We start from the raw sequence: 17,884 nt of genomic DNA, 5'->3' as shown, positions 1-17,884 counted from the left end.
GAGGACTTTTAGAATTCATTTAGTTCAGGACACTTTTAGTGCCACCCCTTCTTTTTATATAAGAAAGCACATCGAATTTAAATTCCTCACATAAAACATCCTGAATAATCAGGTCCCATCTTATCTTAAAGACCTCCCATGATGCAATGAGTGTTTCTTCTTCACTCACCTCTAATCGTTAGTTTTTACTAACCTCTGGCCCTCTTCCACAGTGTTTCTTTCATCCCGTCTCCCTCCCCTCACCCACTTGCAGCAGATGGCTGATTCAACCTGAGCCTGGAGGTTTCTTCCTGTTGAAAGGGAGTTTTTCCTTCCCACTGTCACCAAGTGATCGCTCATAACTGCTTGTTGGGGCTTGTCCTTCTAACATTGCAGGGTCTTTAACTTACAATGTAAAGGCAGATTTTGGCACTACAAAAGTACAACTGAATTAAACTGAATAATGTTGATGATGCAGTTTAAACTTTACACAGATTCCAGCAAATAAAAAGACAACAAAATACCAAGTCCAAACACTTTACACTTTATTGTCCTGACTATTTGATATGGTGGAGCACATATAAAAGTTAGAAAATTAACTAATAGTTAGTTTGGCCCAAAGGTTTTCTATTCTACACAGTGAAGCACATGAATACACGGCAATGTGGTTTAACACAATAAATAGGTAAAGTTGTCAGCTCAAACAAAACGTAAAACATCTACAGTATTCTGAAACCCTCTGATAATGATATTTACACTCATCAAATAACTCATATTTACTATGGAATGATAGGATGAAATGCACTAAGTTGTGGTGTCTGCACTCACTTTTGGTTCTGCTTTAATGCTGGTTGTGTGTGGCTGCGTGAGTGGTGAGGTGTCAGTCAAGGCTCGCTCTGTTGCCACAGAGGGGCCACATCTGTGTACACAGTTTTCCCAAGCATATCATACATGTTAGAAGCTATGGCTCTAGTCTATATCAAGGTCAGAGTCCTCGTCGCTCACAGTGCTCTGTATGATGGCTCCGTTGCGAACCATCTTTGGGACGACGGGAGGCTTTTCGGGCAGCAAGCCGTACTCCCGCAGCAGGGCCTCCAGGTCTACGGCAAAGAAGTCTTCCCCGAGCTGATCTGTGAGCCGCACAAAGTTGCCGATCAGGTCCCCGGCTTTGTAAACGAGCAGAGCAGGCAGAGCGCTGTCTCTGAACAGTGCGCTGGTGCTGATGGCTGAGCTGCGCACGCTGCAGAACTTGACCAGCGGGTATTCCTGAGCTAGACACATCAGGCTGCCGCTCATGGCCTCGCAGCCCGGGACGTCCGGCTCGTAGATGTGGATCATGACCAGGGTGCTTTTGTCCTCTTTGTCTAAAGCCTCTAAGAACTCCTCCCCACTGTTTAGCTCGTAGACCTGCTCAAAACGCTTGCCGCGGCACAGCTGGCGCCGCATCTCTTCGATGCGCTGCATGCGGTAATGCTGGAGGAATTCTTCATCATCCTCTTCTTCCTGAAGCATGTTGTACTCCTGCATGGTCATCTGTGAAGCAGACAGGAATGAACACACAAAATCAGACGAGTGTGTGCAACACAATTCACACTTCTTTGTATTCTTTGAATATGAATCTACAGCCAGGAGAGAGTGGACTATGGACAAAAACTGGAATAAACTAGACCGAGTTTTATTCATTAAAGAAAAAAAGAAAAAGCATCTTGAGCCTATTGAGTATATGATGTATGTTGTTTGTTCCATCCACAAATACAATCAATGGTGCAGAGTCTAGAAAATAGAGGTTTTTTTGTTTTACCATGTTCACGCTGTCCTTGATAATCAGCTCTTTGCCTACATTCACCCCAGGAGGGATGCCACCGATCAGCAACAATAGGTCTGAGCTAAACGAGGGTTTTCAGAGGTCTTTCATGTGTCTTCTGTTAGTCTGATTTACTTACTTTGCCTTGGATTTTTTCCTGAAGTGCCTTCTGTTTCTCTTGGTCCTTTTCCTGGTCAAGGTTAGAGCGGCATGTCATCGACAGCTTCTTGATCAGTCTTTCCATCTCCTTCTTCTGCTCTTGTTTCTGCTCCACCTCAAGCTGCTTGTACTTCCTCCAGTCATTGATCACACCCTTGGGCCCTGACACAGAACAGCCACTGTTACCATAACACACTCTATATTCTTATGACACAGATGAAAGATCGATTAAAGTCAAACACAAGGATGGCTTAAAAATGAGGGAAGCTCCAAGGATTTTTTTTTAAAAAGTTTCTGACATTTTTATTTGTCAAAAATAACCAGATAATTTATTTAGATGTCATTTTGGGCTGCTGCCTTGTGACAAGGGATCAATTTTTTTTTTTCTGTGAATGCACTACATCTGTTTGTACAACCTGTGTTCACAGCACTTCCATCTGCGCTGTAGTCTATCTCGGGTTCCCTGACTTCAGCATCCCTAATGGTCTTGTTCTCCCCATCCTCATCATCATTGTCGCTGCCTTCATCCTCACTGCTGCTGTAGTAATACTGCAGCTTCTCTCCCAGGATCTTGTCATCCAGAGTAGTCATGATGACGGCTCGCCTGTGGGAAGCAGTATGAACTAGTTTAATAATGAATAATAAGCACACAATACAACGACTCCGAGATATTAAAGACTTCTAACCTCACTGATAAAAATCTGGATAAATCGGATAAAAAAACGCGTTCATTGCTTAATAGTCCAGTATAGTGCTGTATAATCCAGACAGATAAACACAGCTAGGAAAGGCTTATGTACAGAAAGTGGGCCACACACTATACATAGCTTAGAGTAAGTGTGCCAGTTTATTAAACTTAAGCTAAGAGGCCTTTTGTGATGCACCGATCCGTATGTAAGAGAGCCGGTGTGTACAGATGGGCAGACGGGGAGAGAGACATTCCTCACACTGCCCTCTTACTTATGACAGCATACACAATATGAGGCATGAATCGGTACTGTGCTGCTTTATTATTGTCCCAGCACAGCAGCTGACAGCGAAGATAACAGCTAACGAGAGTTGATCTGAGAGCCTCTGCCGATGTTGAGACAGATAGCTCAACCATTTACATTCACTATTGCTGTTATTTCAGTACATGTGCCGTACTGAAAAGAAAATGGCGACAATCCAATTAGCTTGTTTATGTAAGGACGCGGGCCGAACAGCTGGTGGGTTGGGTGTTTGTAGAAAGTAAGGTGGTTAGCATTAGCTACGTGGGTTAGCTACTTCTCCTATGCTGACTTCCTGGGAGTCCGCGGCAGCCATTACCCGAGATTGCGTTAAAACGAAGCCGACTCCTACATCATATATTGCATTAAAACGACACAATAAATCCACTACTTGTAACCACCCGGCTTCTTACCTCAATTTAATAACCGGCTCGCTGGCTGCCCGAGCTTAATCCACTAGTTCAGCCGCCTCAAGCCGCTCTTCCACACAAACGTGATGCCTTCAGGGTTCACTGACGTGTCGTAATAATGATTCGAGGGTAAAGAGAATCGGAATGAAGTCGAAACTGCAGCCAGTTTAAACTGCATCCTGTCTGTTATGTAGACACGCTGAAACTCACCTCTCCGATAATTGTAACGAAACAATTTTACTTTCTATAGCTTTGCAAACAATTGCAGCACGCGAGTATTTAATTTACTTATAAGCTTAAAAATGACGTAATCAAGCAGTAGAAGATCCGAACTGCTTTCTAAATAGTTAGTTATGATACTGTTTCCATCCAAACTAATATGTCAACCCACTGTGGTGACACTGTAATATTTAGTTTTGACTTTATTGTGAGTTTGGACTTTACCGAGGGCGCCTAAAGACAACACATGAGGTGCGGGAAGTTGCTGGAAGATAAACTATGCAACTCCCTATTTCACCACTAGAGGGCAAAAAGAGTGCTGCTATGGCTTCTACAATCAGTGCCAAGCTAAATATTTTGACTTTATCATTCCTTCTTCCTTTTAAATATTTTTCACAAAAGCTGTCTGAAATCAGTGAAAAGATACGGGTTTGCATTCCCATGTTTATATAAACGATTACACAATGCAAATCATCTGAAAAGACAAATAGCAGGTACATACAGACTGTATATGTGGTTTTTCCGGACATATATAATCCCATATGTATGTATGCAGAAGTGCATATAGCAAGAACACATGTTTTAAACTATGAAGCAAGGGCAATTTAGTTATATGTGTATTTTAAACCACGCTGTGCACCCTGGTTATTAAAAAAAGAAAAGAAAGAAAGAAAAAAAGAAGACTTGCAGTTACATAGCACTGGGCAGGTCTCTCTCATCAGCTATCATTGGTGTTCAACTTTAAGCCAAAGAATACACTGGTTTTATGAGATGCAGTGGGTGAGTAATGTGGGTGGGGTACAAACAGTCATGAGAGATAATGATCATTGGGTCGTAAATAATGTTGAAGCCTGAGTACGTTTGAATGAATGGGCAGTTTTATTTCAGTCTTTATGCTGAGCTGCAATGAGATCTTTCAAAATAATTCTGCAGACAGTACAAACGTTTACTGATGGACAGTGCGAACAGGTATTGTGATCATTTCAGTCTTCGGACACAAGTTTTATTTACAAAAAAACATGTTTATTCCTCATGTATTTGTGTTCAAGTGTATGAGACAGTGAGCAAAATAAAGGAAAAGGCATATTTGATTTCATTCTGAGCTCTTGATTCCTGTGTGACTCTCCAGTGCTGTTCAAGCAAGCATTACTGATGTTTTCCAAGCAAACATCTGTAACACTAATTTTTTAAAATTGTTTTATTTAGCAGCCGCCTCTTTTACCTTCATATAATGATCTTACAAAAACAAAACAACCTTCTGATGTCTGCAAAGGTTATAGCTCATCAGTCTGCCCTCTGTCACCTTCCCGCCCGTGTTCTTGCTTCTCTTCTGCTGGTACTCTAAATGACACGTAAGGACACGTTCTGGTGTTTTGACACACCAGCTTCTTGAGTGTGGCAGAGTTTACTATTTCAAAGCCCACCTTTCCTCCAAAGGTGCTGGGCTTCCAGTATTCCGGAGAGCATATAGGGTTTCCCAGGAGGCCTTTAAGGGAGAAGGGGGCACCCATCTCCACCATGCTTTCTCCAAATATGGCCCCCGCTCGTGTTTTCTCCAACAACAAGCCGGGGTAAAATTCCAGTGCGTCAATGTCATCGTAGAGCTCTTCGAGGTCTCGTGCTATCTCCTCATTATCTGCAAAAAGTGACCAAATATGTCAAATAGGATGTTTATGAAGCAGGTCATCGACATCATTACAGTACAGATTTTTACAGATAATATTTGCAGGTTTTAAACCAATACTGCTGTAAGGCTGGCAGATCAGTTCAGCACATTAGTTTTGACAGGGAGGTTTTCTACAGAGCTCCTCCAATAGAGTGAGACACACTGCTGTGAAATTTCATGACCAGGTGATGAAGCCTTCCCCCGGCTTTGATTTTATTTTGTAGGCCTACTGCTGCTTCTTCAAGGGGTCCAATCAGCAGCTACTGAATTCACTGACTATGGCTTAAAACACCTCTTTCGTGGATTTTCAGGCTCTATGAACTATCACAGTCTTTCTCCATCTTCATCACGGAGTCAGTGGAGTTGTAAGCTCTTTGAAAATCTCTCTATGTCAGGGAGATGCATGATGTAAATCGGCACATGACTGTTTAAGGTGGACACTCAGTGGAGTTCGTGACATGTAAATAGAGATTCTGATGCAAATGCATCCCCTCGCTACCCTTCAGAGGACAGCAGAGGGAAGAAAATAACTTTGACAAAACCAGTGCTTTAAAAATTGCTCCAAAAAGAGAGCAGATGCCATTAATTCCAGGAGTGTCCGTCCAGCTGTTTGCGTGGACTTCTAAAATTTGTGCCATGTGAGCTAGACACAGAATCATTTGCCTTACCGGTGAATTCCCTGAATGACGTGTATGGCGTGAGGTTAAAGCGCTTCCTGTACTGGTTGAAAGACTGGAGGCGAAGTTCACGGGACTCCTTGATGGTCCCAACGGCTACTTTGGTGACCATCGCATTGATGTTGTGCCCACCGCCAATCTGTGGGTCAACGGTGGGAGAAGTAAGTAACCAATATGGAGTGACCTCAGTCAAAAGACATCCTGTGAGAAGTTAGGTACAAAGTGACTGAAACACATGGCTTACTGCAGAAGTCTGCACAAGCCTCAGCTTATCAGTACGAAAACAAGCTGTCAGCGTGCGATCACATTATATCACTCGCAGAGTATGATAAAGAAAAACAGGAAAACTTTGTGCGACTGCCAGAAATCCTTAAACATGGATCACTGAATTGTGCAACACTTCAGTTGCTGATGGTTACAAAGCGAGTTATAAAACACAGACGTCCAAACAACTCTAACTTGTAAAAATGCACCATAACTGTGTGTTACAATTACACAACATGTGCCGTTTGCTACCTGCCCAACAATTTGCCTGGAGAAGGAATCCACGAGGGCCTCCACGCCGTAGTGCGTCAGAACAGACGTGTTGAAGAGAAACTGTTCGTATGACAGCTCGTCCCCATTTATTAAGAAGCTGTCGGGCATCAAAGGGTGCCAGTGGTAGAGCTGGCTGAACTCCAGAGCGATACGGTTGCCGTACTGGAAGGGAGAGCCGAACAGCAGGGTGGGATCGAACTTGAGTTGAAGCAGGTATCCGCTGAGGTGCTGCACGTAATCTTCTATCACGATTCGTATGGTCTCGCCTTCGAGAAGCAAAGGGATTAAAGAAAAATGCACCAAGCAGACAGTGACTCGACCTCAAGTTAAACAAACAAAGTTTACCAAAAAAACAATACATAATTAAATGCAATAGTTTAGTGTAAAGAACAGGCTCTGGCTACACCTGTGCGGAATTCAGTGGTTGCTTAAGGCAAAAGACTGCTTGTTATTTCCCCAAATGATCACCACAGCAGATGTTTTTCAATTAGGCACAGATTTTATGCCAGATGTTCTTCCTGATGCAACCTTCACATTTATTTTGACTTGAGACCAGTACTAGAAGTACACCATCTTATGACCCACTTGAGGCTGGGTTTGAGTCTGTTCCCGACATCAAACTGAGGCTCTTTCCTGTGTAAGGCAAACGTATTAACCACTACACCACACAGATGCTGGGAAGGAACAAGCCTGGCTCAAACTTTCAAAAAAGAAAAAAAACCAAGTCATTTTTAAACCAAATTTAGTATAAAATCCAACATGTTTTGCTAAATTTTATTTAAACTAGTTAACTTGTTATTAGAAAAAGCAGTGAACTGTCACATGTCCTAGCCACTTGCACTAAACACTTGAAGTCTGCAATGCCAGGCTCACTGTTCCTTTTGAACTGTGTCTAACTCACCGATAATAATGAGCCGTGTGGTCTGGAAAAGCTGCTCATCGTCCCAGGTGGGATGCTCCGCTTTCAATATATCACAGACTCGGTTGTGCTCCCTCAGCCACAGCGTGGCGTACATTCCCAAACCAGGGAGAAGTCCATAGACTTCCTGACCGATAGCCATCTGAGCCTCAGCGGGGACTCCGGGAGGGTAGCTCATTCTAACAGATGCATCAGCGACACTGGGAGGGTACATCTCTCCATCAATTAACTGACAGGACAGAAAAAGAAAGAATGATGATACAAGTCACTGTCATCTGTAATTCACAATGTTAATGAAGATCAAGTATTTCATTTTAAAAAGAACTGCAGAACTGACAGTTGCGCTTCTAAATCAACATGTACACTCACTGGCTGCTTCATTAACTACACCCTGCTAGTACCAGGTTGGACCAATAGAACCAACAGAAGATGGGTACACTGAGGTGATAAAGGGATGAACATACACAGCAACAATACTCAGGTAGGCTGTGGTGTTGAAATGATACTCAGTTGGTTCTAAGTGGCCCAAAGTTTGCCAAGAAAAATATCCCTCACACCAGCAGCAGCCGTCGATACAAGCCAGGATCTGTGCATGTTTTCACAAAGCCTTGCTCTGAAATTGAGCACTCTTCTATTACTCAATTTTGGTGAGCCCACACGAACTGCAGGCATCCAAAACAAACAACCACGCCACGTTCAAAATGACTTACACCACCTTTTGTCCCCACCCTGATGCTCTCTTTGAACTTCAGCAGTTCAACATGTTGTTACAAATCGGGTTGAACACAAAAGGAGATGCACACAAATTCCACTTAAAAACATATTTATCTTAAATGAGGGAAACAAGGAGAGAGCTTCAGCTAACCGTGGTGTGTGTAATCAGTACAATCAGTACAGTGCAATTGAGCTCGGAGGGTTTTTATCGAGCAGCACCACTGATTGGATGCAAGCTACTCCACTTCTCTGACATCTGCTGATGAGCCCTGCCACACAACAGGCTGAAATGAAAGCAGGCTGAAGTCGATTATCACGATGTCGGATGTCTGCAAGCAGTGATTGCAGCTATGTGATTGGCTGATTAGATCACTTAAGGGGCAGTTGAACAGGCGTCCCTAATAAAGCAGTCAGATATAAGTCTGCAAATGACTTTACCTGATATTTCAGCTTTCCATCTTTGAGAAGCCTGAGGTTTAGCTGACGATCCAGGCTGTCTCCATAAATGTGTCCTGCGTCCACCTGTTTGAGTCGCAGGAGAGAACCAAAAAAAGCATCAGAGGTGTAATTGTAAAAAGCCGCTGCTACTTCATCTGGAGTTACCCTCCAACTTCCACCAACCTCCAGCTTCATAATGTAAATTATACTGCTGAAATTGAACAAAAAGACAGAATCAAGACTAGAAGTTTCCCTCTGCTCTTATGCTATGTATATAACACTAACTCCTTAACAAAGCTAATGTGCTGCACACCAAAGATCAGGATGGACTGACCCCGTGGCCGACAGCCTTAGTGAAGCCGAGGCCCATGCGATTGAAGGTCTTAAAGAACTGGTGGGTGAAGTGCTGTGCGAAGAAGGCGAACATGAGGCTGGTGCGCTGGGGATCGGGTCGGAACGTCCTTCTCTTCAGAAGCCTCTCAACCAACACCTCAGGGTCAGGTAGCCCAGCCTTGCCTGAAGAGAAACACCACAGCATCATGCACCATACCGGGGGGGAACACAGATACACCCGACTCAAGCCATAATACTGAAGCTCTGACACAGCTGACATGTTAAACTGCACTTCTGCGCAGTCCAAGGAGAAGATATGGATAAAAGCAATCCTTAAACTACACTCTTTGCATAAAAATGTGGATTTAAATTTGGAACTATGTGAGCTTACATTTGATGCCAGCATTTGTTGTCAGATGTTTAAATTTATACTCTTAATCAACAGAATCATCAACCATCATTTGACAAAGCACATTTAAATGAGCAATAGCAGACACTGGCCTCTTGGGGACAGTATAACAAAAATAACAAGGGATTCTAAACCATGACTAGCAAAGTTTGATTCATGTTGAGTCATGTTTCAGTCCGCTTGTTGGGTGTCGATTTGGTATTCAATTTCTATCACACTCCCCTAATTACAAAATGTGACTCCTTGGAAGCTAACCTTTCACCCCCAAAGGTGTGGGACAGTCCTTTGGCACCGGAGGCAGAAGTCGAGTGTAGTAGCTCAGATTGTAGTAGGATTCCCAGCTGAGGTAGTCATACTTGGAGTTGAAGGTTGGAGGGCTGGGAATTAAGTTTGACCTCACTGTTGGTACAAAAAAACAGATGTATTAGATACACAGAACGTGTAAAAAACATCCAGAATGAATTTCTCTACAATAAGTTTGCTGACTCTGGACCTGTTAACACCAGCCGCATGAGGACGTCCCGCAGGAAAGTGTGGTTGATGATGTCCCAGAGCCAGTGGAAGTGGGTGAGAATGTAGTGCACCACACCTGGGTTGGGCCTGAAAAACTGACGCACTCGGGTCCAAAGCTCGGCTGGAATGGCAGAACATCACGAGACATGGTCTTGTTATTACTGGAAGTCATGGCAACTGGGGATCTGGAAATCTACTCTAAATAACAAAGTCGCTATGTCATTATGGAGCAGAACACTTGGCAGGCATGGTCTTGCTTTTAAAACCAGGATCAAGACTTCTGAATTGCCACCCACACCTCTGGAGTCGGTGGATTACTGAATGAAGTGAAATATAATGGCAGTTCTGTCTCATTATCGGCCTCCCTCGGGGCCCCAAAAACTCCAAGTTTACTGCGTCAGCTGGTTTTGCTGTAACACCTTAAAAATGTGCTTATGTTTAAACCAAAACATCAACATGAGAATCTTATTATGTGGTTTTAGGGCTACTCCACCAAAAATCTAGGGTTAATGACTTTGATTTTGATTACATCCACTACCGATTTGTAGATGTAATCAAATCCCCACTATGCACCAAAGTAGGGTTGCGGTAGCATTAAAGAACAGAAGCAGCACAAATTACTGGGGTTTGGCTCGTTTTTGCTACTCTATCAGGTTAACCCAAGTCTAAGAAGAATTATATGACATATGATGAGTAAAATGCTCATCTCAAGGCTTCAGAATGGGACTTCACATACAAATGGCTAATCTGAAGGTTGAAGGTTCAATCTCCGGCTGCTCCAGTCTGCCAAATATTGTTGGACAGGATACTAACCCCAAGTTGTTTTCCGATGCATCCATCGGAGTGTGAATGTGTGGTAGAGTATAGTACAGTCCATTTACCTTTAAATGATAACAAACTGAACACATTGTGAAAAAGGTTTAACACGAGCTGGAGAAAGCAGGACAATGCAAGTTTTTGTGTCATGCCACAGGCTTCTGATTTTATCAAAAGTGTATTATTAACAGGACAAATAAGTATTGGTGTATCATATTCCTAAATATTCCTACTTGTTACAAAAAACCCTGAAAAAAGAAAGAGTGTAATTCCCAAAAATGTGAAACTGTTCCTTTCACTTGGCTGGTAGCTCCATAAAGACGTCATAATATTTTCTTTGGAGCTACATGAGCAATATGTGTGTCTATTCTGCGTTACACAACAAGTGAAAACATTGGTCTACATGTAACTCCTTTTCCTGTCCAATACTCCTTTCCTTCCTTTTCTTTCCTACTCCTGCTCCTATTGTCTTTTTCTTTCCATGTACAATCAAAGCAGTGATTAACTGTTATTACACTCAGTGTGCGAATGTCTGCCAAATACATAACAAATGACTGGGAACTACAGCATGTGAGGGTTCTTTGTTAATCCAGCTGCTCTCTTCTTGGCACTTCCCCACGCTCCTTCAATTTTCCCAAATACTTGTCTAGACAGACGTTTTAACGCTGACAGCCTGGGGCTATGAAATTAAACCATTTTTTTCAAAACCCTTTGGTTTTATGTTAAGTTAAATAGTTGAAATTCCTAAAAGGTACAGCAATAAAAGAGGATATGAGCACAACTCTCACAGAGGAAAACTGACTTACGGACTGTGCAGTTTTCTCCGTAGTAGCCGGTACGAGTGCAGTCACACTCATACTTGTCCTGACCGTACCGGACGCACACCCCCCAGTGCTGACAGGGGAAGGAACAGCATGGATTGACTGTGGAAAATAAAGAGAAAAGAAAACTCATGTGAAGATCATTTGGAAATACTTGAACGTCAGGTAGGCCGATTATATATGAAGCGGTGGCATGGAAATAAACTGAAAGAGAGATCAAATATTGAAGCGGCACCGGCACTTCCTGTGGCATTCCATACAAAACCATCTGCCTTTGAGCAAGTTCAGACCGCTATTTGAAAATGCCCACGCAAAAAAAAGGAAAAGAATAAAAGAAAGCCTTAGAGCCAGACATGAAATCAGAGACAGATGGAATCTTAGACTGCACTACTGGAAACATGCTTTTATTAAAAAAATACCTCTGCAGATTAGGCAAGGTGAACAAGTTCTTGCTCCAAGCGCAACTTTTGTTCTTTACAGGAATTTTGTATTAATCACTGACACAATGTGAGAAAAAAGCCACCAGATGTCACATCAACATAAATGTGACAGCCTTGGAAATTTGCTCTATACAGCACTAATCGTTGCTCAGGAAAGCATTCTGGAGAAGACCCACATAACTGGGTACCAAGTTTATTGTTGGAGTACTATTGCACATTTTACTCGATAACATAAAGCGTTACACGTGTTACCTCCGCCGAGGAGGTTATGCTTTTGGTAGCGTTTTGAGTTTTGGATAAAAGAAGTCTTAAATGAGTTCTGATAAAACTTTGTAAATGTGTAGAGCGCGCTCATGTTAACAATTTCTTACTGCCATTGTTTATATTGACCACATATAGGCAACACGTTGGGAATGATGTATATGAGGATTATTACAGTTTTTATCCAAAGAATTTTGTCACATTTGACCTCAGATCTCACTTTTACATTTAGATATTTAAAGAAAGTTCAAGAGAAGGAGAACGAGCTGTCTTTTCACTCAGAAATATACAAGTTTCTCATGTCCAGTTATTTATAAATCATTATCTATTATCCATTACCTACTAACATATGTTAGTAAACATATGTTAAAAAAGAACAAAGAAATCAGAATGAATGAAATTAAAAGTAAATAGAGAGTCAGCTGCCCTGGTGGAGGTTTGTGCTCTCAAAGTGATTCTTGTACTTCTTTAACATGCAAGTTTGACCTTTGGGAAATATGCTCATTCGTACTTTGGCTAATAGACAGCTGAGTTGTTCTGTTCTGTTCTTCCCTGGCAGGTGTGTGTACATGGACAGTTGATTGTACCATGGATGCTTAGCTGTTCTTATTAAACTCCTTTGTAGTAAAATGAAGCTGGCACGTGCAGTTTGATGGTAAACTATTTTCCACACATAGTCTGGATTACAGCCTCTAGTGACCCCTTGCGTGAATTTCCTGGGAAGAACTCAGTTTCAGAGCTTTCTGTTTCACGGCTGACACTCAGTTTGGCCAGAGCCACCACAACCAGCTGCTTTTTATACACAAGATTCTGTTTTGATTTAACATTACTTTTAACATTTAAAGTACTTATTGCTTGTCCCCTTGCAATCAGAAATCAATTCTTAATCAACCAATCATACAACTCATAGACTTATATATGAGATGAATGGAGGGTGTTAAATGTGAAGCCCGTGTACAAGTTTGTTAAACCTGCATCGTTTTTAACAGCCAGCAGCGGCTTTTCCTTTGGTTTCTTCCCATCTACCCAAAGAGTGCATAATGTGCTCCATTAGAAAGGATTCCTATGATAACAGATAATTTTCATTTTCATTTATTTATTTATTTCACACTTGGTCAACAGTTTCCACAGTTAGTTCTTTCAAACAAACCAACTACACTTTCTGTCAGTAAAGCACTGCAACCACGTGTGAAAAGGAGCAGGCAGAAGAATATATTCTTATTAAACCCTGCCCCCTATCTACAATCCAACTTATATTGCAAGTGGGCACCAAAAGTCAAGGAACAAACTAACATTAACACTTATTTCCAGTCCTAACTCAAACCAAACAACAAATTTACAATCAGAATATACCACTCCACATAGTAACAAGGAGAAAAGATAAGTAAATAAAATAAATGAAACAAAAAATAATGGATCCTTTTACTCCAATTTCATTCACATTCTTCATATTGAGTTATCGTGTTAGACATGTAACACTTTTTAAAACAATGTAAATTTATACAACTCTTTAAATTATAATGAAGAGAGTTCCACAGTCGTATACCCCTAACCGTTGGACTCATTAATCTTTGTGTAGTCCTAGCTAGCTGATGCTTAAAATAAAATTTCCTTCTGCTATCTTCTCCCCCCGAATACGTTAAAAATACTCTTTGTAACTTAGAAGGCAAAATATTACTTTTAGCCTTAAACATAATTAATAGTGTCTGTAGTTTCACTAAATCTCCTAAATTTAATAATTTTGATTTTATAAATAATTTATTTGTATGTTCTCTTATGAATCATTCGTATCACTTTCTTCTGTAATAAGTTTAGAGGTCTTATAGTATTCTCATATGTATTCCCCCAAACTTCGACACAGTAACTAAAGTATGGAACAACAATGAGAAATATAAAATGCGCATTGTTTTGTGGTCTAATAAATCGCTTACATTTCCCAAAATATAAATGTTTTTAACCATCTTCTTTCTAATATACTCAATATGTGATTTCCACGTCAAATTTCCATCTATTACACCCAAAAAGCGAAATTCAGTAACTCTTTCAATCAATTCTGCATTAATGGACATAATGACTTCTTCCTCCTTTACACAATTGCCAAATATCATGAATTTCGTTTTTGTCAGATTCAAAGATAATTTATTTACATCAAACCATTTTTTTAATCTTAACATCTCAGAAGTCATAATTTCAACCAAATCTTTCAAATTCTCTCCAGAGCAATAAAAATTTGTGTCATCTGCAAATAAAATAAAATTTAACCTTTTTGATACTTCACAGATATCATTAATATATAAATTAAAAAGTTTAGGTCCTAAAATAGAACCTTGAGGAACCCCATATACAATCTTCAATCTTTCAGAGGTATTGCCGAGATAATGTACATATTTTCTAAATAACTCCTTAACCAAGTCAATGCCACACCTCTCACACCATAATTATACAATTTAGAAATCAAAATAAAATGTTGTAACGTGTCAAAAGCTTTTTTTAAATCAACGAATACCCCAACTGTGTATTTATTCTTATGGGTTGCAGATGAAATATCTTCAATGAAAGTCAACAATGCTAATGCCGTTGATCTATTTTTACAAAATCCAAATTGATTTTCATTTATTAGTTGATTTATTCAATAAAACTATCAAGTCTTGCGCAAAAAGTTTTTCAAGCACTTTTGAAAACTGTGACAAAATTAAGAGACACTGGCCTATAGTTGTTAAAACTATGCTTATCTCCTGATTTATATAAGGGTATCACTTTTGCCACTTTCATCCTGATTGTAACGAGAGATTAAAAATATAGCATAGAGGAATACTTATACAGTCTAAAGTCTTTTTAATTATAACCATGTCTATACCATCATAGTCAGTAGATTTTTTATTTCTAAAATTTTCTACAATTGCTACTTTTTCTTTTATGGTAATATCAGCTAAGAATATAGAATTAACCACTCTACTTTCTCCTTTCCAAACTTCATATTCTGGGTCGTCATTCTTTCTAATTAAATTTGCTAAAGTAGGTCCAACATTTACAAAAAAGGAATTAAATTCGTTTACTACTTCAGCCTCATTATCGACAACTTGATTATTCTTAATAAAATAAATACACCGATCTGAGGGTGTGTTCTTGTTACCCAATACTCCTTTAAAAATATTCCAAATGCCCTTAATATTATTCTTGTTTTCCTGAAAAAGTTTATTATAATAGTCTTTCTTGGCTTTCCTCAATATTAATACCAACTTATTTTTATAAACTTTATATTTCATTTCCGCATTCTTAGTTCCCTGTGTTATATAGTCCCTATATAAATTATCCTTCTTTTTACACGCATTTGCAAGACCCTTATTTATCCAAGGTTTCAAATAAAAGATAATCGTACACTTCTTTACCAGTTTAACAAACCAGTGTGGGAAAAACCATCCACATGAAAAGACCTTTGTTCTCGGACACACACAGAGAAGCAGAGTGAGGAGGAGGTGGGTGGTGCTGGTGGGGGAGGTGGGTGTTGGTGGGGGATGGCGTCTAAACTACTGACGCGCAAGTTTCTGCATGCAAGTTACGGGTGAGAGTAAATCCTGTTAATTTACATTATGATGACAGATAAGGCCGGCCAGGCATTCTTTCTCTCCAAGATCCATACACTGATAACCACAATTACATAACTCGTTAGATCAGTTCTTGGTACAGGGTTTCATTTATGCATTTTATTGGAACTGCAAGATAAACAACACATCCAAGCTCTTCTGAGTAAAAACAGTGCGGCATGGAACACTTCCTCGTGCACATGTGGATTCATGTCTCTCCAAGCCACCTCCTGGCCTCGATCCTCCACACTTAACAAATGTGTAACTACATCTGACAGCTGTGTAAACTGCATACACACTGCTTGAGAGGTCAGAAGAAGTTCAAATCTCTCTCTTTCTCAAATCTCTCACACACATCTTTTATCTTGCATAGACCTTCCAAAAAGCAATATTAAATTCAATGTAGACATAAATCACCAGGAGTGAGTTAGTCTATGGAGAAAGTTTTCTCCTGTGACTAGACATAAATCTCTGTGCGCGAGTCTTCCGTTGGAGACAATGAGCGTAAATATGTCATCCTGAAAAAATGTCATTCTGAAAAGGGCGGTGCTCAAAAGGTGGAGTCGGCATGAGAAATAAGTTAGAGCAGATCATGCTGCATTACGTGTGTAAGACATGAGAGATGGAAAAAGTGCCCACATGGGCCAGGCAGGAAATGCCTGGTCTCCTCAGGGGTCTTCAAAACGTATATCCAAGCACTTTGACAAATGATCCCGTGCTCAGTGTTGAAATCCTACCTTATATAGAAATACATTAAGAAATACTCAGCCTGCACTTGAATTTAAATTAAAAGGAGTTCCAACAGCAGGCCTCCTTACTCGCGAATAATCTTTTCCTTAGTCTTCCAGCGGATGATGTCATGTTACCGAACCAGTGCCTGTCTTTATTATCGGGGTTAAACGAATGTGTAGCTGCTGGCAGCTTCACTCACATCACTCAGAAAAAAGCCCTGATAACAACCAGTGTTAGTCAAAACACAGACTGCGTGTGTTTCTTGCTGCAGACTTTGCAGTTATTAAAGCAGCAAATGTTCCAAATAACAGGTAATGCTATAAGTCAGAGCATCAAACCCCACCAGTCCTCTTTACCTACCTGTGCTCGAGGTAACGTCATCACCCCGACACGCAGGCTCCCGCAGCAGCAACAAAAGCGCACAGGCTGATCCTAGGACAGAGGCTTCCCCACATGATTAAAAGTCAGTCAGTTTCGTGTCCAGCAGCTGAAACATCAAATCACCGAGCAGCACCTCTACGTAAAGGGCTCGATCTCTACTTACCTCTCATTCCAGCAGGAGTTTTTCATACCAACTCATACAACGGGTGGGAAAGTGCAGGGATCCAGATTTTGCAGGTAAACACAGGATCAGGAGTATGGAGACGATCCGGGTGTTGGGTCAGCGTGAAAGAGAAGCAAAACCAGCTATCCAACAGGTTACTCCTGTGTGTGAGCACAGCCAAGCTGCACTGCGCCTTTATGGCCCCCGGAGAGAGGAGAGAAAGAGCGACGGTGACTTGGAGCCAAGTGCGGGTTTCCCCGCTCTTTACCGCCTACTGCTGGTGATCAGTGGCCCTACTTCCTAAATACTGCCTAACTTTCTATTGCCATGTTCACTGTTTTAAGGTCTTCTAAGATTGTAAAGCCTTGTAAATCATGGAGCTAAATAGTTTTAGACGCTGTAATCGTTTCAATTTAATGTCTTTAATATTGGTTCATTTTTTTCTGGGTATAACGTAATAAAACATCACCCATTGCATTTCCATAAAAAAGACACAAAATGTTGTGGAGATATTTCAGTCTGGACTAACATGGCACACTAATAAGGACACTTCCCCTGCACTGAGAAGAACAATAAACTTTTCCAACTGAGTGGTTTCTTGGCAGGTGCTTTTTACATCCTGCCTCGGATGTTTGCTTGAGATGAGGGAAAAGCAGCCGTGGATAAACTCTCAGGGAGATAAGCCAAGGATTTAATGTCACCTCTGCCACTGGAGTTTATGAAAGTTCAGAGGAAGTCATGATGGCGCCATTAGAAGAAGTCAGGAAGTCAGATTAAGACAGAATCTCAGCCAAAATCCAGAAAACAACACATTACATAAAAGACATACCTGTCAGCTCATTGTATTAAAAGCTCACCTTTGCACAAAATCAATTTCTTCTATTCTCACCACCATGGGCCAGACCAAAGATTGTACATCT

The 17,884-nt window shown here is 40.9% G+C and overlaps 1 protein-coding gene across 1 annotated transcript; it reads right to left on the bottom strand.

Annotated features, from left to right (window-relative positions):
• Positions 1-500: 500 nt before the first annotated feature.
• On the bottom strand, positions 501-17,187 carry LOC102289750 (prostaglandin G/H synthase 1). Its single transcript, XM_005917282.3, is given in 13 exon segments — positions 501-1,555; positions 1,996-2,104; positions 4,816-5,196; positions 5,895-6,042; positions 6,420-6,706; positions 7,342-7,588; positions 8,512-8,595; positions 8,846-9,027; positions 9,509-9,652; positions 9,747-9,887; positions 11,389-11,505; positions 16,781-16,864; positions 16,965-17,187. Coding segments are annotated over 13 exon segments (2,538 nt in total). The 5' UTR covers positions 16,972-17,187; the 3' UTR covers positions 501-948.
• Between the last annotated feature and the right edge of the window lie 697 nt (positions 17,188-17,884).

This window comes from Haplochromis burtoni, unplaced genomic scaffold (assembly GCF_018398535.1).
Source record: "Haplochromis burtoni strain Fernald_Lab_line unplaced genomic scaffold, NCSU_Asbu1 Contig_23, whole genome shotgun sequence".
NCBI classification, from domain to species: domain Eukaryota; kingdom Metazoa; phylum Chordata; class Actinopteri; order Cichliformes; family Cichlidae; genus Haplochromis; species Haplochromis burtoni.
The sequence above is the reverse complement of the archived record's forward strand: the minus strand, read 5'-3'. Positions and strand labels throughout refer to the sequence as shown.